Source organism: Benincasa hispida, chromosome 3 (assembly GCF_009727055.1).
Source record: "Benincasa hispida cultivar B227 chromosome 3, ASM972705v1, whole genome shotgun sequence".
NCBI lineage: Eukaryota > Viridiplantae > Streptophyta > Magnoliopsida > Cucurbitales > Cucurbitaceae > Benincasa > Benincasa hispida.
In genome coordinates, this window is record NC_052351.1 from 47,863,927 (window position 1) to 47,889,617 (window position 25,691).

The 25,691-nt window shown below is 33.2% G+C and overlaps 1 protein-coding gene and 1 long non-coding RNA gene across 2 annotated transcripts; one reads left to right on the forward strand and one right to left on the reverse strand.

Moving 5' to 3' along the window:
- The first annotated feature begins 4,195 nt into the window (after positions 1 to 4,195).
- LOC120074754 lies at positions 4,196 to 6,562 on the forward strand. Its single transcript, XR_005481057.1, has 2 exons — positions 4,196 to 4,714; positions 6,265 to 6,562. It is a non-coding gene; the product is annotated as an uncharacterized LOC120074754 (long non-coding RNA).
- A 2,975-nt stretch (positions 6,563 to 9,537) lies between these two features.
- LOC120073011 (regulatory-associated protein of TOR 1-like) lies at positions 9,538 to 24,963 on the reverse strand. The gene is made up of 23 exons (XM_039025562.1): positions 24,664 to 24,963; positions 23,225 to 23,327; positions 22,475 to 22,557; positions 22,237 to 22,395; positions 22,045 to 22,161; positions 21,747 to 21,889; positions 19,910 to 20,064; positions 19,691 to 19,835; positions 19,522 to 19,600; positions 18,314 to 18,415; positions 17,444 to 17,527; positions 17,215 to 17,325; positions 16,001 to 16,354; positions 15,712 to 15,898; positions 13,816 to 14,439; positions 13,274 to 13,603; positions 13,042 to 13,168; positions 12,593 to 12,717; positions 12,343 to 12,488; positions 12,017 to 12,118; positions 11,229 to 11,314; positions 10,575 to 10,659; positions 9,538 to 10,489 (listed from the first exon to the last, which is right to left on the reverse strand). Exons 1-23 carry the CDS (start codon positions 24,961 to 24,963, stop codon positions 10,151 to 10,153), a joined length of 4,086 nt encoding a protein of 1,361 aa, XP_038881490.1. The 3' UTR covers positions 9,538 to 10,150.
- Between the last annotated feature and the right edge of the window lie 728 nt (positions 24,964 to 25,691).

Genomic DNA, 25,691 nt, shown 5'->3' on the forward strand with positions numbered 1-25,691 from the left:
TGGTTACGTAGATTCAGGATATTTATCTGATCCACACAAAGCTAGATCTGAAATAGGTTATCTATTCACGTATAGAGGAACTACTGTATCATGGAAGTCAGTGAAGCAGACCACAACGGATACTTCCTCAAATCATGCTGAAATTTTTGTAATTTATAAGGCCAGTCGAGAATGTGTATGGCTAAGATCAACGACTCAACATATTCGTGGAACATGTGGTTTGTCTTCTAGTAAAAATCTTCCAACGACCTTATACGAAGACAACACAACTTGTATACCCTAAATCAAAGGAGGATATATTAAAGGAGATAGAACAAAATATATTTTACACTCATGATCTTGAAGAAAATTGTGACATCACTGTACAATAAATTTGTTTGAAAGATAACCTAGCAGACTTGTTTACAAAGACATTATCTACCGCAACCTTTGAAAAATTGGTGCACAACATTGGAATGCAGTAACTCAGAGATCTCAAGTGATGTTTCCATGGGGGGAAATATACTTTTTAAGAGTATAAATTAAGAAATGTGTACTCTTTTCCTTCACTAAGATTTTTTTCCCATTAGGTTTTTTCTAGTAAGGTTTTGGCATATTTCATATATATAATGGGCATTTAAGGGAGAGTATTATAAATATTATGATAATAGATGCTCATTAGATGCTATGCTTAGTGTCCATTAACCATGTGCAATTCCCTCATTTTCCAAAGTATTGTCCAAGTATCTCAACATTATACATTATTAGTATCCATGTAAAGCACCTTCTACTTGTCAAATTGTCTATAAATAGTGACATTTTGTGGGTTTTAGAAGACACGCACATAGGGCAAAGTCCATAAAAATTGGAGAAAATGGAGAATTTAGAGAAATTTCTTATTTTATATTTTGTTTATTTATATATTATGTTTAATTTATTTTAATAATCATTTATTTTATTATTATGTTATATTATATTTATTTTAATATTCTATTTTATTGGTATCAGTATTTCCATTGTGCTCCTCAAATTCACAACAATCTCTTCTTTCTTATGTTATATATATATTAACAATGTTGTATGTATATACTTTACTATAGTCTTATCAATAAGAATTAGTATCCAATTTAGGTGTAACATCTTTTGGTTTGGTTTACAGTTTGCACCTATATTCCCACCAAAGCAATTATTATATTAATATAAACTTTTTTAATCTCTCTCTACTTATATTTTGTCATTGAAATAGATTTTTACTTATTTCTATTAATGTACTTTTATTCTCTCTAGGATGAAAATGGAGAAATTTGGATAACAATTTGATAGATTTTCAAATTTTAAACTAAGTTAACTCTACCCATGAATTAGTAATGTTCTAGGTATTTTTAAATTTTCCTGAATCAACTTTTTAAGTATTTAAATAAGTGTTTATAAGTCAAAAAGAAGAATTTTTAAACACTTAAAAAGTCAATCCAAACGGATCCTTAATTTTTTGGATAATCTATCATTATTGATCTCTCTCTATTTGTATATTATAAATTTGAATGTATCTTTTGTGATTATATTTTTATTATAATTTGAAAAGAAAGTGTATAATTTTTATATACATATTTCAATAGTAACATTCGTCATTGTAAATACGTTAAAAAGAAATCAATTGCATAAGAAATTTGAATAAGGTCTTCACAGAAAAGCCTTTCCTAATCCAACCTCTTTTTTCCCCTTTCTTTTTCTTTTTTATCTAATCAATCTAATTTCGACTGTCTTTTTTTTTTTTAACCTTTTTTCTTTATTTATTATGCTTTATGTACCCCACCATGCAACATAATTCTATAGGAGATGACCAAAATTAATCAGAATCAGCCAAATTAAACAGCTAAAACAAAGTTATCATTTTTTATTATAAAGTTGGCGTGACACCATCAAATAGCATTTGCAAAAACATAGAAAAGACAAAAATAAAATTACCAAATTCAACTTTTTCCAATTACGTATCATTATATATTATATATAGAAAGAAACTAAAGGGGGGAAAAAAACAGTCAATTAAGTGATGGGGTAAATTATTTATAATGTTAAAAACATGGAAAACTAGCTCATATGTCTTTTACTTTATAGTTTGATATTTGTTATAATTTATTGTAAAGAAATTATAAAAGATTGTTTGCAAGATTTCAGACAGCAACATTTCATTAAGATTTAAGATTAAGACATACAAGTGCATGTTCTGTGGTGAGAAACAGCCCAAAAAACATAGGCAATTGTTGGAAACCCCCAGCTAAGATTTGAAAATAACTCATCATATATATAATTATTCGATTTTAATTGCATTGTTCGTATAGGTTTGGAGGTACCATTCCCGATACTCCATACCCACAGTTGTTATACTAAAAAAAATAATTCTCAAATTTAATCTCACCCACTTTGTAATATTTTTGGTGAATAGCAATTTATACCTATAAATTGTGGAGTTGTATCGTTTAAAATTCCTAAACTAATAATTGTATCAATTTAAAACATGAATTTTCATAAGTATTTTAATTGACACCATTTTCTACATTTCATTCTATCAATATCACGTGAAACTTATAATTTAAATTAATTAAAGTCTTAAATTGTCATAAGTCAATCAATTTATTTAGATCATTCATTAGAATTACGAATGAAAATCATTCATACTATCTCAAATGTGTGTAGACTTATTCGAATGTTGGTTTTATAAAATGATTTTCAAAAGAAATTATGTCTAAGAGACTAAAAAGATTCATTTACGAAATTTTAGGGGTCAATTGATATAATTATGAGTTTCACTTGAAGTTTTTCCAAACGAAACATAATAATTAATGTAGATTGATACATTTACAAAAATCAAGAATTTTAAATTGATATAAGTCTTAAAGATTCGGTTCTCTAATATTTTATGTTACATTTGGTTTTTAAAGCCTATAAGATTTTATTACCATATTGTATGACTACCAATTAACATCTCATCATATATTATAAGTTATAATACACTATGTTTTCAAACCCATAAAAAAATTGTATTGAAAACTCTGATGTAATGCAGGTTTAAAATGTTCATATGATTGGTTAGAAAACAAATATATGCCATACATCTAAAAGTGTGATTTTAAAAGAACAAAAAATTATCGACTCTCACTAAGTTAATAGTCAAATCTTGATGATTGATTAATCCTAAACTTTTTATCACTTTTGTCCCTAACTTTACATAAGTTTATTTTAATATCTAATTAAAAAAACAAAAAAAATAATAATAACTCAAATTCAAGGGTTGTTTTTAAATTTAAAAAAATAAATCAAAATATTTATAAGATATAACAAAATTTTAGAACTATCAATGATAGACGTTAATAGACTTCTATCAGTGTCTATCAGCGTCTATTATTGATAGTTCTAAAATTGTGTTATATTTTGTAAATATTTTCAACATTTTTACCTTTTGAAATAATTTTTCTAAATTTAAAGTAGAATGAAAAAAAAAAAGATTGAGAAAAAATCTATGTAGAATTAGATTTTGAGGTACCAAAAGGATAGAAGTAGATTGTACATAAATATAAAATAATAATGGTCCTATAAATTCAAGTTGTGAGAAGGTAGTTTGGTAGGTGTTGGATTTGAAATCCTTTGTAAGGTCCACTCCCAACTAAGGCCTTCAATTTTCTAGGTTGCCCCCACACACATTTAAAACTAGCCAAAATTATAAAAAGTAACTCTAAATTTCTCCCTTTATTTTTTTCGAATTGTAATTATACCTTCAAATTTTTCAAGGTAAGAATTGGGCTCTTAAAAATTTATATTATGAAATTGTAACAATTAGATAAGTTTGAGGGTTCAATTTTTATCATTTAAGGGTTTAGTTTCTACAGCTATGATAGGTTTGAGGGCTCAATTTTAACACTTACATAAGTGGGAAGACTCAATTTTTCCCATTAAAAGTTTGAGGGTGTAATTTCAACTATCTACCATCATACTTCATAGTGGTTTTTGCAATTTGACCTTATTTTAAAAACACCCCTACCCATCTTCTTAAGAGATGTAATATTGGTCTCGACGTTTATAAAGACTCAATAAGATATTAGACGAAAATTGAGATCTAAAACAGTATTGAAACGGTGATCTTAAATGAAACCTATAACCAAAATATACAGTTACATCGTTTCAAGTCATCACCTCACACTCATCCAAAATTCTAATGGATTTCAACTTAGGTCTGAAATATTTACGAAAGATCAAGGGTAATATTGTAATTTTTAAAATAATAAAAGTATTTTCGAGATAGTTTTTTGTAATTTAAGCATAAAACTAAAGAGAGCCACTTTTATTATAAATTAGAAAGAGAAGAAGAGTATGAAATTTAGCATAAGGGAAAAAGATGAGAGAAAACAGAGAGAGAGAAGGTGCATGAAGAGCAAGATGGAGAAGCAGGGCACGTGCTGTACTAACTCAATTTCTCAAATACATTTCAAAAAATCCCAACTTTTTTTTTTTTTTCCTTAATGTTTGTAAGAAGAGATTTGAAATTTGGAAGAGGAAAAAAATGGGTTTTTTATTCTTTTTTTTTTTTTTTTTTTTTTGGGGGGGGGGGGGGATTTTGGCTTTTGAGTTAGTTCTTCATGTGCCCTTCTTCACCATCAAGACCACTGCATCTTAATTAATGGAAATTTGCTTCTGCTTCTGCTTCTGCTTCTTCATTCAGCACTTAATTTTTTGTTTTCAGGTCAGACTTTCCTTATTTGCTTACTTTATGACATTGGTTTTTATGGTTTCTTACAAACTTTGTACTTTGGTTTTACTAAATTTGGAAGATGATTGACAGACTAAATTTTGTATAAAAAGCTAACAGAATCAAGAAAATGTATGTGTTTTGCTGATGACAAAGACATACTAAGGGTTTGTTTTTTTTCTTTTTTCTTTTTTTAAGGTTTCCTTTGGTTTCTAATTCTTTTGTTTGAATGAGTTTGATATTACTTTTCAAAATTAGAGTTTGTGTTTAATGTAACAATTTAGGGTGAGTTTTAGCCCATGAAAAGTTCTTTTTTTTTTTTAACTATACAGCCACGAGTGCTTTTAAAAATCCTAATAACACTAAAAAAACAATTTGGTTTCTAATTCTTTTTCTTTTTTTTTTTTTTCCAGTCAAAAGTGCTTCACATAACACTAATTTAAAAAAAAAAAAAAAACAAAACAAAACAAAAAAAAAAACCAAAAACAAAAACAAAAACAAAATAGTCCAAACCCAAAATATAATAATTAAAATAATAGCTCAACCAAATTTAAGCATGTTTATCAATATCTCAGACGTTAGAGGTTTGAATTTCCTCATTCCCATTTGTTGTTGTACTAAAACAAAAAATGCATTGCTCTCAATTTTCCATGGTGCTCAATTTTCAATAATTAAATTGTGATGGGTTCCTCTCCAATTATTAATTTAATTCTTGAACTTTGTATTTTATGTTTATTTGGTCTTTAAACTTTCAAATTCTCTAAAAGATTCTTAAACTTTTAATTTTGGATCTATTCGAAATTTTTAAAAATTAATAGATCTATTAGATATATATTTGAATCTTATGTTTAGTAGAACCTTAAACTTTTGATTTTGTATATAGCAGATTAATGAATTTTGAAAATTATAAAATTAAAGTTCAAAGAATAAGTAATTTTTAAAGTTCAGAAACAAATATACAAACTCCAAAGTTCATGAACTAAGTGGGTATTCGGATCATTGGAATGAGATCAAGATTACTGTGAATCTGATTACAATGAAATTTGTTATCTTGAATTAGGATTATCTGAAATACTGAATGAAGCATATGTTTGGGATGTTGGATTGGGTTTATTGAGTTTCTAATATCTGAATTTAGATTGCATGATTGGGTTGAGTTGGATTTTTTTTAATATTATTTCTTATTTTTTTATATTGGAGATGTAATGGTTAATGTTTCTAAAATACAAAAGTGAAATCATTATAAAAGGAATATACTTACAAATTTACAAAACAAGAGGCCTCCAATTGTAGTTCTTGAGCAAGACGATTTCTGACACAACAAAATTGGACTAGAATGCATTCAACAGGCCAAATGAAGAGAACTGTCATTAAAGCTGAAGATTTTTTGTGTCAAGAGAGGTATAGGGTAGAAAACTATGAGAAATTATGTAATTTTACATCATTAGATATATGAGAGAAAAATTGTAGAGCAATTTCAAAAATGTATCCAATATTTATTAGGACCTACAAATTTTAAAGTAACGTACTCTAATGGCTATTAGGGAGCAACTACATTATCATGGTCTCATTCAATAATTTTCTCGAGAAGAAACAAGACGAAGAAAAGCGACATCGTGGTTAAATTCTCATCGATAGGAAACTTGGTACAACCATTGAAGAGACAACCTCACTATCATATACATCCTTCTTCCATATGTGCCTATTTCATTCCCTCTTATCTACGTCTCAAGAGAAAGTAATTGTTGCTATAGACATGTTCTTTACTTTTGTTCTTGTTTTCTACGTTAAATTAAATAAATAAAAAAGACACAAACATGTTTCAATTTTCCGACTCCTGCATATATTTAGTTTCATTCTTATCTAAAAAACTTCATATCAGTGAAAATTTACGACTTTTCTTATAAACATATCTATCTCAATCGAAGATGTTAATTTGACTACTTCTAATCTAAGACGGAACTCTAATTGTAATACAAACCAAAATTGATAACAACCAAAATATTGCAATGAGACACTACTTTTGAGAATGGGCCAATTTATCTTATGATTACATGTCATGTTTTGTACTGTGAATGTGTAAATATGTTCCCTCTTTATGTTCTCTCTTTCTTTGCAATGAATAACTATTGACTAAGGATTTTGAGGCAAGAAGTAGAGTGAAGTCAGAAGAATCATGAACTATTAGAGTCCAGAGTGTTGAGAGTTAATAAGTTATGAAATTGATCTTTTTAGTAGTGGATCCACTAATTTTTGGACCAAACAAGGAGCAGAATTCACAAAACCACTTCTCTAACACCTTGAGCCAAATACCCCTTACGAAATTATAAAAACAAAATAAAGTGAAATCAAGTATTTTATTTTAAGAATTAAAAAATGGAAAAATCCTAATTTACCTGATAATTTATGAATGTAAAAAGGTGCTCGCTTAAGATATCATTTCAATGCTTTATAAGTAAAGATAACACTCTTGTTGGTATGAGGGTTTTTTCTTCAACAAAGTTAATAGGAACGTATATGAAAGTTTAAGCTATTCATAATTGTAGAAATAGAGGGCATACAATGACATAACTTGTAGTATTAAACCTTCTAAAAGCATTGTCGTTATGTGGGTCAGCAATAAGGAACAATAAGTCATTATTTCTAGTCTAGTCTAGAATCAACTTAAACAAAGCTTCACCTTCAATCACATGCCCCTACTTATGTATCTATACATAAAATCTTTGAACATCGAACTATAACACGACATACTTTAAATTATATACACTATGCTTTGTGATTAAACTTTGTAATATAGATAGTTTGTGACAAAGGGACCTACTGCAAATATGTTTGAGAACTGTTCTTAGTTTAGATGAACCCTCACAACAATACAGCAAATGACAAATGACAAAAATACAGCAATTTTATACTCATTAAAAAGTCACTGAGAAATGTCACAATCTTTCATCTAATTGTTAGGTTCAACAAAACTCTTCAGTTTCACGCATGAATCATCATAAATGTAAATAGATTGAAATAAATTGATATATATAGTATTAAATATGTGGATGAAACTAAATTCGTAAATTCATGAAGTCTCTTGGATGATCTTGAAGTTTCAAAGATTGCATCTCTTCAATTCTATTTAGAAGTTGAGCTTAGAAGTCAATATTCAATGCTCTAACTCTAATAATTGTCTGATTATTTCCTTATCAATTTGTTTTCAATAAGAGATGAATCGGCCTATAATAAAGAAAAATTAAGCATAAGTGTTAATGAATGGTTGAGTTTGTAAACAAGAGTTTCATGTTAACTATGAGTGGGAGAAGTAATTATCACTTCATGAGGAAACAAATCTTTATTTATATGAGATTTTTTTTTTTTTTAATGGATAATTAAGATATGGCTCGCTTGTCTAGCATTTCTCCTATATGTTTTCCTTCAGATAACTGACTTATTTTCCAGTCAACATCTGAAGGGTCTTTTCATGAATGTGTTTATCATAATCCACAAGAGAAAGTTGATCAATCAATGAACCATTGACCGCTATGATGATGACTAAACTTGTGTTTAGCTTAATCACTTATTTTAAACTTGTGTAATCGTTGAATGTGTTTATTATAATCATTGAATATATTTTGAAAATATTATCAATCTTGCTATACTTGATTCAAATGTTCATCTTTCAATAGCTCTTACAATCTCTCTCTTCCTTCTTGACCGATTGAAGAATCCTGTTGTAACTCCAAGGATTGGGCTTTCTGCCCATCTTTTGTAAATTTCATACAACAATGAAATTTATTTCTTATATTTTTTTTAAGAGAAAAAAAAAAAAAAAAAAAAAAAAAAAAAAAAAAAAAGAGTGTATAATCGTTTACACAACTGTTAGCATCTATATATATATTAAGGTTTCAAAATCCTAACAAAAAGGATGATGGCATTCTGAATTTACTTATCTTACTAAATTCATGTGTGTATATATATATATATATACATTTTTATTTTACATTACTTTTTACATACCATAAACTTAGACCGAACATGAGTTATACATACTTATATTAAGGATTATAGACAAGAAAATATTGAAGAAATAGGCAGCATATGCAACTGCATGGAGCTGTCTGAGCTGTTATAGTCATTTTGGTAACTTCTTAAAGCATAAGGTAACTTTTTCACATTTTATCTCACTCGTCTTGTACCATCTCTTGCTCTATACCTCCCTTGAAAATGAATTATACCCTTGAATTTGATATCAACTTGTGTTACTGGATTGACGCGAAATTAATAATTGTATCCAAAACACAACTCACCTTCAAAAGATCATTCAGCGAACATATGGAATGTTGAGTTGGTAATTATGATCGGTGGTTATTATAATCTATAAATTATGATAATCTGTGTTTAATGTGACTTTTAATCTAGTTATAATAGTCTATATTTGGAGTGCAAAGAGATGATCAGTAGAAAACCATAAATATTATAACAAAAAGATATTTGAAATAATAATATTGTAGTTAATTATAGATTAAGTTGAAAACACTTTACAGAAGACAAAAACAAGTACCCTCCCCAACTTCACAAAGGCATGCTTGTAACTCTTAATCCATCGAAAGTCAACTTTGAACTTTTCGTAATGAAATGGGTCTTGACCTAATCTCCAATCAGAAATATTCTTAGTTAATCCGTAACGAAATGGATGCTCTTCCTCAAATTGTCTTGGAGCGTTTTGAGTCACTTTTTTCCCTACTCTTTTTTCTTTGTTTAAAACACGAGCACTAAAAAATGTTGTTATGGGGTAGGTATGTCGTTCATATAGAAACACAAAGGGAAAATGACATAAAATCAAGCATTATATATTCACAAAATCAACAAGAAAATCAGGTCAAACTATGCGACATAATTACAAGTTACATAATGGTTAATGTAGGGGCAAAGTGAACAATAAAATTCAACACTGAATGGATACGGGCTCATCGAATCTCCAGAATTTCAGGAGATAACTAAACCCATATACAATGGCTAAGATGACGAAAAGGATTAAAAAGAAAAAAGGGTAAAAAAAAAGTTGACAGCCTTTTAGAAATTGAACGATGAGATAAAGAAAGATGAACACACCAGAGAAGAGGATGAACAATGGAAATATTTACACCCACCTAAACTATACAACAGATTTTTATTTGCCAAAGCCCCAATAAATATCGACGGATTTTTCTTCCTGATCAGCTGTGAACCTGTACACCAGAGGCCAATAAATTTATAGCTTACACTGTTGATGATGGAGGGAGGTTTCCACGCGCTACAAGCAAAGAATGGGGCAGCTCAATCTTTCGTCAAATCGCACTCGAGCGATAACCAATCAATATGTGCACCGCACGGACAATCCATAATAATATCAATGCGCACATGCCATTTTCGATGTCCAACCTGGAACTCAGGAAATCAATCTCATCTTCCTTGAGAGTTGTCATCTGCATAAATAGATACACAAGCATCTGCAGCTCCAGCAGCGAGCAGCACCTCGTATGGGTGAAAGGTGAGGCAGCTTACAGAACCAATCTTTTGGGGCATGAAGGTAGGATGGTATCTAATCGTGCCCAGTTGATCGCCATCTAGGCTGAAGACCTTAATTAACTGTTTAGCTGAACCACTAGCTAAGATAGGAGCATGTCTATGAACGGCTAATGCTGTAAGTGATCCTCTATGAGCATCGATAGTTAGATATCTATCCCTGTGATTTCTGATATCTAGAAACTGAATATCACCAGCCTGGGAGGCACTGACAATCTGGAGAAGCATGCAATAAGAAGCATTAACAAGTACATTTCAATAGGATACTGATATAGTGGCAACAGCCAAGAAATTTTATCACCTTCGACGAATCAAGTCCGGGCTGAAAGCCAATTCCGACAACCTTTTCTACTTTTTGCACATGTGGGCGCATTGTGCAGACAAGCCTACAAATTCAGAGAAAGGGGTTGTGAAGGGTTGTAGAAGGCATGAACGAAGGCAAATATGCATGAAATATAAAACAAGGAAATAACAATTTCAGAAACATGCTAAATATATTTCTTGGGTTTCTGAAAGACAAACTTCTGGATGAAACAATAAAAGAGATACCAGAGGAAATGAAGGAAGCTTAGAGAAAGGGTGCTCCCTTGGTCTTAAAATAATTCACGATGCTCGGTTCTATGTAAAAATTTCACATGCACAGGTCTTATTGTGACGACTTCAAAGCATATTCAGTTCAACATAAAGATAAACAGACAGATTGAACAACGAACCATTCAATTTGTTTTACACATCTATTTATTTCATAAGCTTTCTTATACTTTTTATTCTTGCTTCCCAGTGAACGGAAGAAAATCACAAGTCCTCTGAGTTTTTTATTTGACCTCTATAAAACGCAACACTAATTAACATTTCATGTATCGCTGGGGAAATAAGTAGTCTGCAAGCAGGTCATGAGAAGCTTAACCAAGGGGTTTATTCAAACAAAAGCATCAAGAAATACAGATGTGCTTACATTTCAGGAGCGCGAGCATCATAAAGCTTAACAGAACCATCTAAGAAACCAGCTGCAAGTAGACCCCCATGAACTTGAGAAGCAGACTGCAAAGGCATGAACATAAGAGTTCTTTAAAAATGTACATAGAACGTCTCATTCTAAATTTATACCAACTGTTATAGACTTAAGTCATATGACTAAGTATCTTTCATTTTTCTCAATGAAAGTTGTTGATTCTATCGAAAAATACCAACGGTTATAGACTTAATAGTTCATAAGACACAGTATACAAAACTAGAACTAAAAATCCTCAAAACCTAAAGCAAAATATAACAAGCTTAGAAAGTATAAAGGCAAAGAGGAAGAAATCAACACCAAGAAAAAACAGAAATTATTTTTAATTAATATTTCACATTAACCGAGGCTAGTAAAGGCAACAATATCTCAATAGTTGCCACAATTATTTTTAGGATGGGCAGCTCAACTTCCCTCTGATAACATGTTTATGATACAAGGATGAACACAGACAATCAAGACAAGATAACCTCAGTTTATATTACTGTGGCCAAAAGACTGACAACTCTCAAAAGAGTTCCCAATTCTTTTCGAAAAACATGTGGAAATGGGATTCAAACTCCAGGTGTCTTGGTCAATAAATATTTGGCTTAACCATTTCAGCTGCACTCAGCCCAATTATTCACAAAGCAATGCATAAAGAAAAGGACGATAAGCCATATTTTTAAGCGGTTCCAGCTGACCCAAAATAAGAGTAACCTGCTAGTTCCTAAATTACTGTGAAGACTCACCAATGCTGAAATGCTGCAATCTGAAGATGAAGGAATAGATTTAACAAGCTGCTCCTTATCTAGGTCCCAAAGCATAATAGACGATATCTCACCAGAAGCATACTGCAAATCACGTAACAAAAGACACAGACCTACGTTAATATACCACAAAGAAACTATAAATATTTTCTTTCCTTTTCTTCTCTCTTCTCTGTGTTTTTTAGGAGAAGGGGGAGGTAGAACATAAATATACCAGCAAGAAACTACAAATATTTTCTTTCCTTTTCTTCTCTCTTCTCTGTGTTTTTGAGGAGAAGGGGAAGATAGAACATAAACTAAATACCTACCAGATATCCTGACTGCTGTTGCCAGTCCACAACAGCATTTATACTACGAGCACCAGGTTTGTGCCCCTGGATTGCCGAGAATGCAGTTACAAGCTTCTGCTTGCCTTTTAGAGTGTAATTTTTCCAAATACGAATATTTCCATCACCTAAAAGATATGGGAAAAATTGAAGTAGGGCACACTAATGAAGCTAGAGTGTTATAAACATGACCACCATGAAAATTAATAAAAAAAAAAATGCAGCAAGTTACATGAAGCAGCCAAAAGCAAGCTGTCATCAAGCTCATTCACAAGACACAGTTTCGAAATTCCTTTGTCAGGAAAATCATGGTTATCAAAACTGTTGAGAAGGGCCGGTTCTTCATAATTCCAGACCCTGGAGACACAAGCCAAAAAGATTCAGAGGATAAGAACCAGTCAAAAATGGTTAGGGAAAAGCTTTGAACAACAAATGAACCATACTCGTTTCAATATGTGCACAGTGGTGTGACCTAAAACTGACTCCTAATATAAGCAGTAGTCTCCAAAAAATACTTATAGTAACAAAAGACATGCTAAATGTAGGCACTACATGTTTTACCACACGAGACCTGGAAAGTTCCCAGATGTAACTACCTACTATCATCTAATCCTACATTGATTCACAACACAATCTAATAGAAACTTACAGCAACAAATAAATAAAAGAAAGCACTCGTACCTAATTCGTTCATTCTCATCAGCAGCAACGACGATAGGAGAGAATGGTTGCAGCAATAATGTTTTTGTACCCATTTCAAACTTTGTGTCCCAGCTAGCAATTGGATTGTTGTTCAGCTTACTAACAGCTGATGAAAAAAAGGAAGAGAAGACGACAGGTAGATCCTCTATCAAATTCAATGATGAGAAGCCTGAATATCATGAATAAAAATGAAATTGAAAAAGAGGCTTACGAGAATGTTGGCATTTGGCTATTCGTTCCAGAGCAAATTTCTCCCTCTCCTCTCTTCTAGTAAATATTTCTTCCCCATCATCAGCAGCAGTGAGGAGGGGCTTTGAGAAATGCCCACAGCTCCAGTTATAGATGGTTGATTGTGGAAGAAAACTGCGCTCAGATGTTCCTGAGGTTCCAGCTGAGCCCCATAATGGATCAGCTAACCCAGAGTCGGGAGAATTCATTAACTGAGGCCGAAACTCTAACGAGCAAACTCTTCGCATTCCAGTCAAGTAACTTGGTCTGGGAGGGCTGACCGGAGGAGTTCGGAAAGTTAAAGGCAAATGACCTAACATAGAAACAAATTTTCATAATCAGGAAGAAAATGGAGACAAAGTTACGATTATAAGCACCGTGCACTAAATTTATTTTTTCACCAGAGGGAAAGCACTAACACACAAGAAATAACGAACATTCAAAGTAATCAAAGCACTGATGACCGTAAGTTTCTGAAAATTGCATGGCAATGGTAAATAATGTGCAGCCAAAATACAACCATACCTCCATTCATATCAAACCATGAAGATGAACGAGCTAGTCCTGCAAAAGTAGGAGGCTGAGATGCTGCTGTCCCATCAGTAGGTTTGATACCACTACTACTGGGCTTTACAGGTTTTGTTACAACTTGTTCAATGCCAATAATAGATAACACCCGCCTACCAAGGCTTGCAATGCGAGGAGATGGGTCATTGGCTAAAGTACACATAGTCAAAACACATTGTGAATATAACGCATTATTTAAAGGTTTGGGCCTCGAGTGATTTACGGCTCCATTGCTCACTGTATCTTCATGTAAAACTCCTGAATCTGAATGCTGAGATGAATCATCTGAAAGTGGAGATCCATGCATTATTCCCGTGTTAGCAAGAGGACTACTGGTGGAAACCCTTCCATCTCTAACTAAAGTTGAGTTTTCATTTCCAAATCTCAACAAAGGACCAATTTGAGAGGAAACAATGCTTCCATGAGGCATGTGCTGATTTGAATTGGTATAAGCAGTGCCCGAACTTCTTATATGAGCCAAAGAGGGTAGAGAACTTAGTAAAGAATTACAATGGGGCTTCCAATATGCTGCAGCAATGGACTTAAGGTGCTTGTTGTGGCCAAAGGCAAAGCGAGCAAGGGCTGTAAAACATAAAACATATTAAAAATCAGCATCGATCAGTACAGACACATGTCCAGCACACCCAACCGAAAAACTAGTGGCTATCAGGAGAAAAAGAAAACATATCAGTGAAGGAATAAAACTAATGAGACAGCCTTGACTGCAAATTTGCAGGCGGCAGTGTATGTACTCTAATACAGTACATCCCCAATGAAAGTTCAGACCAGAAACCCATAGGTTACACAGCATACAATAATCCCACTGAATACGTACTGGAAAGATGAAAACATCAAAGTCGGGTTGTATTAAAATCAATACTATCTTCATATGGGGTTGCTCAGTCGTTTCATCTTGTTCCTGGGTTTTTGTTGTACTTTGGATATCTCATTTATCAATGAAATGGTTTCTTATCCAAAAACAAAAACAAAAACTAAGAAATTTAAAAAAATAAAATAAAATAAAATCTTAAGTTAAAAATCACTTTTGGTCCTGAACTTTCTTGAGAGTAACAATTTAGTCCCTAAACTGTGGTTTGTAACGATTTAATCCTTGTACTTTCAATTTTGTAACGATTTGGTCCCTGAACTTTAATAAGTATCAAGTTAGTCCTTGTACTTTCAAAATTGTATCAATTTAGTCCCTCCATTTCATCAAAATTAGATGTCAACTTTTAATATTTTATGATGTAGACTTTATATTTTGCAAAAAATATTGAGTCTTTAATTAGTTTAATGGTTTATTTATGCATGAAATCTCATTAAATCTTATCATTAAGATCTACAATAGGAACTAAATTGTTACAAATATTAAAGTCCGGGGACTAGATTATTACATAGTAAAGTTCAAGGACTAGATTGTTACAAAACTTAAAGTATAGGGACTAAATTGTTACAAAACTTAAAGTACAGAGACTAAATTGTTACAAACCAAAGTTTAGGGACCAAATCGTTACTTCTATGAAAGTTTAGATACTAAAAGTGATTTTTAACCAAATCTATGCTATCACATATTAACTCAACTATCATCTGACACACCAAAAAAAAAAAAAAAAACAAAACACCAATCACTCAACAAGTGCAAACTTCAAAAGGTACAAAAACTACAATGGGCAGTGGCAGATTCTTACATTGAGTTCAACCCACTTTTCTTTATTCTAAATAATAAACAAAATTCATTCAAGATACATTTACAAAACGGGGGAAGAAAATTGCCCAAAAGACTAGTAATAAAGTTATAATTAACCACATGAAGGCGGCAAGTATAAGCAGAAAATAAGGGGAATAAAATCATACCAACAGCAACCTCAGCCCTAACAAGTGGACTTCCATCTGAAACAACACTTAAGAGACTTCCAACAATACTGGTTTCAGCCCTAGTCTTTTCGTCGTCATCACAATCGTCATCGACAACACCATCTCTAGACGAGTCACTCCCTACATCAAGTAGGGTACCCAGTGCAAAAATTGCTGATGCCCTAACCTGAAACGGAAATCTACATTTGAGATATACACTGGAGGCCTAAGTGTACACACACTCATACATCCAAGCTTAAGTATAGAATGAAGATAGTAAATTATGAACCTCTGGTTGGGGCTCGGCCAATAAAGAACTAAAGACAGCAGGGGCATCAGCCTGCAATCCTATGATTTGAGCATCTATGTAGTCTTCCCAAAGTTTTCCAAGACAAAGACAAAGCCATTGAAGAAATAGCGGCTCCGTTTGCCCATCATTTGGTGTTGAACTCTGAAGATGCTTCAAACAGACGTGGATCAAATTAGCTTCGATGCATGCTTCTTGGCCTCGTCTGTGTCCATCAACAATTACCGCTAAAACAAATGCAGCCATTGCACGCTGTTCTGGGTAAGCTTCCAAGCTATCAAGAAAGCGAATGAAGTATGTATGCCCACCATCCTTTACTAAATCAACCTGGCAAGACTGCCACATTCCAGAAGAATCATAGTTATCACACATAAGTAAAATGTTTGCCGCCCACAAGAATGGTGAAGAAAAATGGAGTGCATCTAGAGAGAGAGAGTCAAGGGGAGAAAACAGCATGAAAGAACTTTCTGAATGAAATAACATCTAAAAGTTCCCAATAGACCAACTTCTCAATAAGAAACAGGGATGTCAGAAAAATAATACTTTCACATTCTTCAGAGAAAGATCAAGGCTAAGAGTATTAAGAAACTAAAAATCAACAATCTGAACGACAATTACCTTATATTATAATCATCATATATGCCCTCTAAAAATATTTGATTTTCAAATGAGCCATACATTATATTGTTTCAAAAGTGCCTCGGTTGATCTGTGATTTTTGAAACCACAATGACTATTATGTAAATGACTTTGGACATAAATGTTTTGGAACTCCTACCATTAATCCTTTAGTTTAAATTGTGAACTGTTTAGTAGTTTTGTCTATAAATATGATTGTGATGGGCAAAATGGAAACTTTGGCAAGTGTTCGACTTTCAACATAAACCAAGATATATTTGGCATTGATATTACAGAATCAATAAAATTGGAAAGAAAGTAAAGAGACCATTTACAGGAAACAAAACTCTCATCATGACATTTAAAGGAAAGACAACATACAAAATCACAGAGGGAAAACAAGATTAGTGTACGCTCCAAAAACAAAATAACAATTGCAAATACGCTTGCAGTGTGGCACCAAAAGAAGAAAATAAATATAAAATTCCTTGACCAAGGAGCTTCAAGACAAACCAATAAAACAAACTTGTAAGGTAAAAGCCACAGTTGCAAAAGAATAACCTAACTATATTATATACCTTATCTAGGGCCAGAATCTTTGTCCATATAAACACCAGAATTTGTCGTAGCTCTGGTGTTGTTGTCTGCAGAAGCTTTAGAACATATGGAAATATTCCAACAGACAAGGCCTAACAAATAAATATATTCTATTAGCAACCAACAGCAATTGCCCTGAGAGGAAAAATATGAAAAAGGAGAAGGAACAAATGACATAGTAATGATTGGCTAAGTCTCAAGTAAGGCTACCAGATCAACAGCCCAAGGTCCCATATCAAGGAATCTACCAAGAAGAACCAGCGCCCTGAATCGATGTCCTTGGCTGAGTAAAACCTATGACAAAGGTCACTCTGCTGTAATTATACACAAAAAATTAAAAAGAAAGAAAAATGTTCACTCTATGGAAAACGAGGTTACTCTATGGAGAAGGATGAAATCAATAGCTATAGCATACATTGAGACTAAGGAAAGCAAGGGCAAAATGAAAAAAGAAAATGGACAGGGGAAAAACACTGATTTGGCTCTCCAAACATCTCCCCACATAATGTTGATGGAAACATTAGCATCCCAGAAAAAGCTAAAATGAGAATGAACATCACAGATTTAGATATGGATGAACGAATGAACAAGGAATCTTCAGACTTAAGCATTATTCCTTCCAGCAGAAATAGAGGATCAGTAATTCAAAGAAACTTTGGCAATATCTCTTTGATGCCAAAATCAGCAGAGAGAATCGAAATAAAGCATGGAAAAGTATGGTGAAACAACATTTTTCACGCAGGTGCTAACAAGATCAAACAGGGCAAGAGAGGGAAACTTCAAGGCACTGCTCAAATATAAGCTCCAAAAGGTATCCATTCACATTGATAGGTTGTATCACTGTTCATCAAACCAGTTCCAACTATGGGGTCGAGCAGGATTAGATGTTACAGTGATGAGAAATAAAAAGCCAGATATTTTACAGCAGCTCTCTAGACAAAATTCTAACATTCAGAAGTAATGGCAGCTCAAAGAACTAAGAAAAGACATCCAAACAATGCAAAAATATAGCAAAGTTCAACAGCCGTTATCCAGAAAGTACGAGAGAGAGAGAGAGAGAGATATGGTGGCTTTTGGTACCTGAAGGACAATGGGTAGCTGTTCTGGAGGTTTCTTATTTTCGGATCCATGATCAAGCCATACCTCAAAAGCTGTCAGCTGCTCGGTGAAAAATGGACTTGGCTGGAACATTCCAAAAAAAAAAAATTAATTAAAGATAGCAAGGATAACTTTCATAAATTTTTTAAATGAATGTAAGAGATCCAAAACACGTGAAAAATAATTTCAAATAATATCCCTTGGGTGTTGAAAACACTGAACCTATTTTGGAATTTGGATCCATTTCCTTACCCCATTTGAAAAAACTTACTTACCTTAGTTTATTGGATTTCCTAAAGTTTGGTTAAAAGGTAGTGGAGGGGAGGTTTGGTCAACAAGGATGTAGCTTTTAAATTGATGGGCTCCAAGAGTTAATTCATTAAGGCCGACAGAAAATAAACATATCAGACTAAGAAAGGCTGAGAGAAATGAGGATATTATGGAACTTGCATCCATCATGTGATTCTTTGGTTCAAGCCTTGACTCATAACCAAACAAATATAGGGAGAACTTAGCATAAGAACTGACAAAATAAATTTGGAGCCAAAAGTGCCCAGGAAAATATTAAACTTTCCATTCCATTCAGATAGCTTATCTTTGTGATCTATAAATACAACAGAAAAGTTACAAAATGGATACCCCAAGTTGACCTTGAATCCTTCTCGTTGCTCTCATTATTTAGGGATGGGCTAGGATGCTATCTATTCTTCCTTTTCCTTTAGGAAGAAAACTTGAAGCTCACCATGGAAAATTTTTCAACTGTTATGGGTTTCATTTTGGATGGAAATTTTTTACTTCAGTTGCTATATGGCCACCCTTTTAAGGTTACTTGCCGCTAAATTGATACTTTGGAACATTTATTAATAAATTATTCCACAAAAAGGCAGAACATCGGAGAGAAGTGTTTGAATTAGCAAATTGTCATGTCTCCTTTTGAATTTGTGTTAGGTAATAATATAGATATATAATTTAGCATGTACGGGCCCTCCCTTTATAATTAACTAACATTGGAATAGATTTTTGTGAGTTCAATTGGAGAGCCTGACCTTGTATGTAATGTACAATATAATGGATCTTCCTTTATAACTTTTACTGGTAAGTAAAAGCAGGTTTCTTGTTTGATAAAAAAAATTTTACATTCAAAGGTCTAACCGTTCATATAATGAAAACACCTGTAAAGAAAAACTGACCTGAAACTCCAAGTTGGGGTCTTCAACCAACGCTGGAAGTTGAGAAAGACAAATCTCGGCAGCCATGTCCCATGCATCCCTGAAAGAAGCAGAACAACCACAAAGGGGTCAAGTCAATGAACCGATTGAAAATTAACAGACCTAACTATGAAGGTTTCTCAAACTCTACCACATGTGATGCTGATGGGTTGGAGGTAACATTGGATGTGAAATTGGTGAACAATTTGCAGACCGCATAATCCGCTCAGCAAGCAAAAAATTTCTGAACAGACTGGCAACTAACAAATCCTGTCTGAACAACCTTTGAAATAGATCTGCGCCAAAATAACATATTAGCTATGACGAGAAAGAAAAAGGACAGCATTTGTTGAGTAAATCTGATAGCTACCGTGTGGAAGGACATTCCAGGCAATTGTATCAGTGACAGCTGTGAAAATCCAATTCAATTCCCCAAGAAGTGTCTTCCGATCAGTTTGCCGACCAGGTATTTTATCTATCAGTGAATCATCAAGGGACTCACGGAGCAATGAACGTTTGCAAAACCTGAGGGACAAGATCCCATGATAAGAGAATATCTAGAAAGCAATTAAAGTCCAGTACTTCGTAACAAACCTTTATAGAAATTTGATTAAGAATAGAAAATGACTATTTTCCATGTAGAGTAAGGCATCATGTATCAGATCAGATAGATTTCATGTGCACAGACCCAAGACATGTAAATTTCCAAAATTAAAATTATTTTCAGAATACGGCAGAGCATAAAAGGCTTTATAAACATAGCAAATTCTGAAGTACTAGATATTCAAACAATTTTTAAGCCGAAATTGAATTCTTTTTTATGAGAAACAATCATTGATGAGAAGAAATTACAGAACTCAATCCTAAATTGAATTATTCTTAAACATGTACAAGATGACATTTTCAATATTCACATAGTGATCCACAGTATAGATCGAATTCATTTTTTATTAAAGTTCTACCATATGAGAAAAGAAAAGGGAAAAAAAAAAAAATGAACATAATTGTTTTAATAAAGAACCAATTTTGAAATGATATAATACAACGTCATCCTAGAAAACAAGCCCACAAAAAAGCCAAGTCCCACTAAGCCAAGGGACTTCGATCATATACAATGAGAGTTAACGTCTTTTTTATCACCAATGTCCAGAGAGAAACATAGAACCCAACAAGCACCAAACATCATGATGTCTCCAAATCTCTTAAGGTTCTATCATTTTCCCCACAAAGACCCCACAATAAAGAACAAATCCCAGCTGGTCAAAGAAACATCTATTTATCACAAATGGGAGGGTGACGGAGGAACCCATCAATCATCTCCCAAAATCTGTGTCTAGCAAGCTCAAACACACCAAAAAAAAATCCAGACCAACTAAGCAAACTCACAAGATGTGATCCAGAGTTTCCTCAACTTCTAACGAAAGATACAACAAAACGGCCTATCAAGGAGGGAAACTTTCTCAAAAACCTATCAAGAGTACTGACTCTTCCACGGATAGCCTGCCAAATAAAGAACTTAACCTTCTTTTGGATTTTTACCTTCTATAAAGAAGAAAAAATATACTTGCTTGATGGAGAAAGGTTTGATAAGTGACGAAAAGAAGAGCAACAAGAAAAACCCTTAGTAAAAGCCAGGGCTCCAAAGACAAGCCCTTCTCCACGGTCTAAACTCAACCTCAATATAAGAGAGTCATGATATCCATCATTTCCCTATCGGAAAATGACGACAAAACCCAAGCAAAAAAGAGTGAGAGCTCCCAGAACGAACAACAACATCAACCCCAAACGAATTTTCATAGAACTCAGGTGTATGAACATAACCCGATGTAGAAACATAAATGAATAACCATCTAATTCTTTAAGACCCTTCAACTTTTATACATTAATTTGACAACAAACAATTCAAATTCCTTTCATATGCATATTGTATCTCTAGCTATTTGCCATCGTAGATTAATGCATGCAGTTATATCAAATTCGAGAAAAGCCTACCTAATCTACATATGTCATGCAGTCAAATAGGTAACCTAAAAGTTCTCAAATTTATGAATTTAGACCTAATCTTCAAGACTTCAACAATATAAGTCATAAAGAAGTTTTTCTGTGTTCATAGACAAAGTGATGAAACCAGTCAACATCTAAAATTCAAAGAGGCTTCAGTATATAAAGGTGCATTGGTCAAGATAAATGAATGGGAATAAGTTCACCATCTCAAGGCCATCTTGATTGGTGTTGTAAGGCAAGAGGTAAAAACGTCTGCCGGAAATTCAGCTCTTTGGGGAAGAGTTTCGTGTGATTCACATGCTGCAAGCAAAATGCAATCCCTTGTTGATCCAGAGGGATCGTGAAGCTACAAAAAAAAAAAAAAAAAAAGAATGACATTGATGTAATTAAGAGTATGAACATCATGAATCTTATCCAAAAAAAGAAATGAAAATAGTGTAATGATGATAAATTAGTACATAAAAAATAAATAGAACTAAAAATACAGTTGACAGTAAGTACCTCAGTGAAGGCATTAACTATCATCCCAGCAGCAGAACAGTCGAACACGTAAATGGAAGGTGTTTTCAACCACGAATCTAGATCACTAATAGGTAAGGGGATATACTGGGTATAACTCTGCACCATGAAAAACTGTGAGAATAAGACAATAACAGGAATCAGCAGAAAAATTAAATATATTAATATATACACCTTGTTGAAAAGCCAAATTTCACCACTAGCAGTAGGCTTTGGAACACCATGTCCATTATAATGGAAGAGAACCCTTTCAGTCTTTGCATATTTGCGACACGTACTACAAAGCTTTTTTACCTCTTCCACAGTGGGATCCAGTTGAACTTTATAGCGAGCCTGCATACACATCATCAAGTTAGGATATAGACTAGCAATACAGCAAATCATACAAAGTGCTGGGCATAATGGTCTCCACCCTGGGTTGCCACCTCTCATACTGTACACTCAATGTTTTTCCAATACTTTCAAGTGCTTTTTGGGGTGCCATAGAAAACGGATCTGCAACAAGATTAGAAAATAAAAATTAACAGACCTAAAAGATAACTTCAAAGATGATAAAGTGCATATGTTTAACTGGAACCAGAACTGAAATGTAAATCCGAATTCCTATCACAAATAATTTGCATCCTTTCCTTTCGAGTTTCTAGGTAATCAAATGCATTGAGATAATTCAATAAAAATGCAATGATATGGAAATAATACAAAAACAGCATCCACAGAAAGATAGTGCAAAGTCACACCTACGACCAATAGTAAAAATGAGAAAGAGGGAGAGAGAAAAAAAAAGGATAGAGCCAAAAACATCACCAAGTTTATGTTTAACACTTCATGTATACAAGATAAACCTCATAAAAATTCCAGAGAACAAATGTGTAACAAAAACAATCTAGGAACATCTTTATTATATCCTGGGGAGCATGAAAAAAAATATAACCAGATTGGACTCAATTATTTATAGGATCCAATCCACATTTGTCTTTGACAGTATTTAGGATCATTACAATTGGAATGATATATGGTAATTGATTTATTAAACAAAAAAATCATTAATATGAAGTAAACATATACTGTAATTATTAATATGAAGTAAGATATGAGAATCACAGAAAACTCAAATAGAAGCAACAGTTAAAGAAAAAGAGCAGTAATGGTGTACAATATGTACCTATCCAGCACTCCATTCTGGCGCAAGGAGAAATCTTTATTACATCAGGTGGATCAACACTAATGTTTAAACATAATACTAGAGCTACACATCCTGTCTTCATCTGCATAAAAAGGTATCCGTTAAAATATCTGGATAATTTCATAATTGTGCATACTTCGAACAATAAGAAGGAAATGAAAAATAAAGGAAATATTAAACATATACTGCAAAGACTCGAACAATAACTTCCAAGTTCCTAATGAGATAAGAGTTTTGGCCTCACACTTGTTGATAAATGTTTCAAATTAAATTGCTATAACAGAAAGACCAGAAAGAAACTAGGCCATAAAACTATATAGTCCCGCATTGACATGGAGAAAAAAAAAAGCAACCGCCAAGACGTTGCTACATACATCAAAAGATACTGATGCAAGGAAAAAAGATGCACTGATAAAATCTAATTCCACTACATGGTTTCCAGCCAGTCAAATACGAGTGGTTCATAATTCCAGATAAAGTCCATATTTCTTGTGCATTACATTTAAAAAGATCCATCTGTACTCCATGCCATACGAATAAACATTTAATACATATTCCAATACGTCCACGTTTCTTTTCTTTGAGAGATTAACCCAAAAAAGTAAAACAGATTATCCATCTCATTTTTTATACTTAATTGTCGAATCAGCCCAACCAAGATTGAAACTGCCTGCCTGACAATCAAGTCATGTGTTACCTTCCAAATTAATTTGACCAAGCTTTTTACATTATGAACTTTCAAATTTAACATTGTCCAAATGTTTGAAAAGCGTGTGGGCAAGTGGATATGTGCGTGTGTGCAGTGGTGGACTGTTCCCCAGTTCTCCTAGAAAATCTGACTCAATGCTGGACTAATAAAGTATATAGGATTCAGTTGACATTCTAGTGCTTACAAGCATCGTGATGATTCTGGAGTCTTTGTAGTATAAATGCAACAAAAACTACATTTATAAATTTTCTAACAAAAAAATAATGTCAATGAGTAACAATGCAGCTTAGAAGATAACCACTTCAAAAAAACAAAAATGTTATATTTCAATGAGGATTGGTGATATATTGGTGACGACATTCTTCATTTCAGGTCAGTAATATTATCCATATCCATATACATTTTCCATCCAACATCCATGACTCTGTCATTCCAAATAATACCATTGGTATTATCAGCAAATTTTCCAAATAGACCTAGATAAGTCCCCTTTTCCCGACACGTAATTGGGTAAAATGACATAAAGGGAGTTCCATAAGAAATTTACATAGCTCTTTAGACTGCAATAATCGTATCTAAGAAAGGTAGCAAAAATAAACAATGGAGCACGAATTTTCACATGATAAGCTAGTGACATCCCCATGAAGAAAACAGAAACTGTGGAACGCATATCCAGTCATTACAGACCAAAAAAACAAAAGCGGCTTACTCGGTCTTTAGGTCTCCATTTAGAGACCAATCCGCTATCAGATGGGCCGGCAGGCAGGCAAGCCTCAAAGGCATCATGACGAAGCTCACATAACACTATAGTTTGGGGCAAGTAAACCATGGTTGTAGCAGTAGTGACGGCAGCATTGCCATAACTACTACTAGCAACCTCAGAATCCCTTCTGAGGAAAATTAAATCCCCCTCGTCGTCATGGTTGGAAGAACAGTCATCCAAGTGATTTGAGACCACCGCTAAAGAAGATTGAGAAATCCGAGAGGCCATCAAATCCCCCAATGCCATCCAAATCCAAAACCCTCAAAACACAAAAACCAATCTGGAAAACGCCCAATATCAACCTTGCCCTAATCGTAGAACCATACCCCTTCCTCCTCCACCAGGTCGTCGGAAAGGGATAAGGAAAAGCATAAAAGGTTTGTGAAGACGGTTTTGTAGATCGATTTGAAAGGTGAAGGAACGTAGAGAGATAGAGAGAGGGGGGAGAGAAAAGATGGGAATTGGAAGGTAGCTAATCGACGAAGCCGCTTAACCAGCGGCGCGTTGAGATTCGACGGAGGAATGAGAGAGAATCCAGCTCGGAAAACCCTAGGAAACCCAGAGAAGAAGAGTCTGATAACCCTAGAAGGTGAAGAAGAGAAGAAGAGGAGGCGCATAAAACAGTGGCGGCACCAACGGAAATAAAAACTCAGCTCTTTTGCATTACGATTTTGTCAAACTCCAAGAGAGAGAGAGAAAAACACACATAAACAAAAGAGAGAGTCTTTTTCTGGTGACTTTGTTTTTTCTTTTAATCTCTATTTCTATTTTTTTTTTTTTTTTAGGTTTTTTTATTTATGAGGATGACTTTATACTATAATTGTTACATTCAATATCATTTTCTAATCCCAATTAGTTACCGTTTTACTATTTACTACAGTTTTTATTATTTTACCTTATTCGTTTTTTTATTATTTGCTACAGTGTTTACTATTTTCTTCTCCTACTAAAAGGATGTTTGGGGCAAAGAGTTG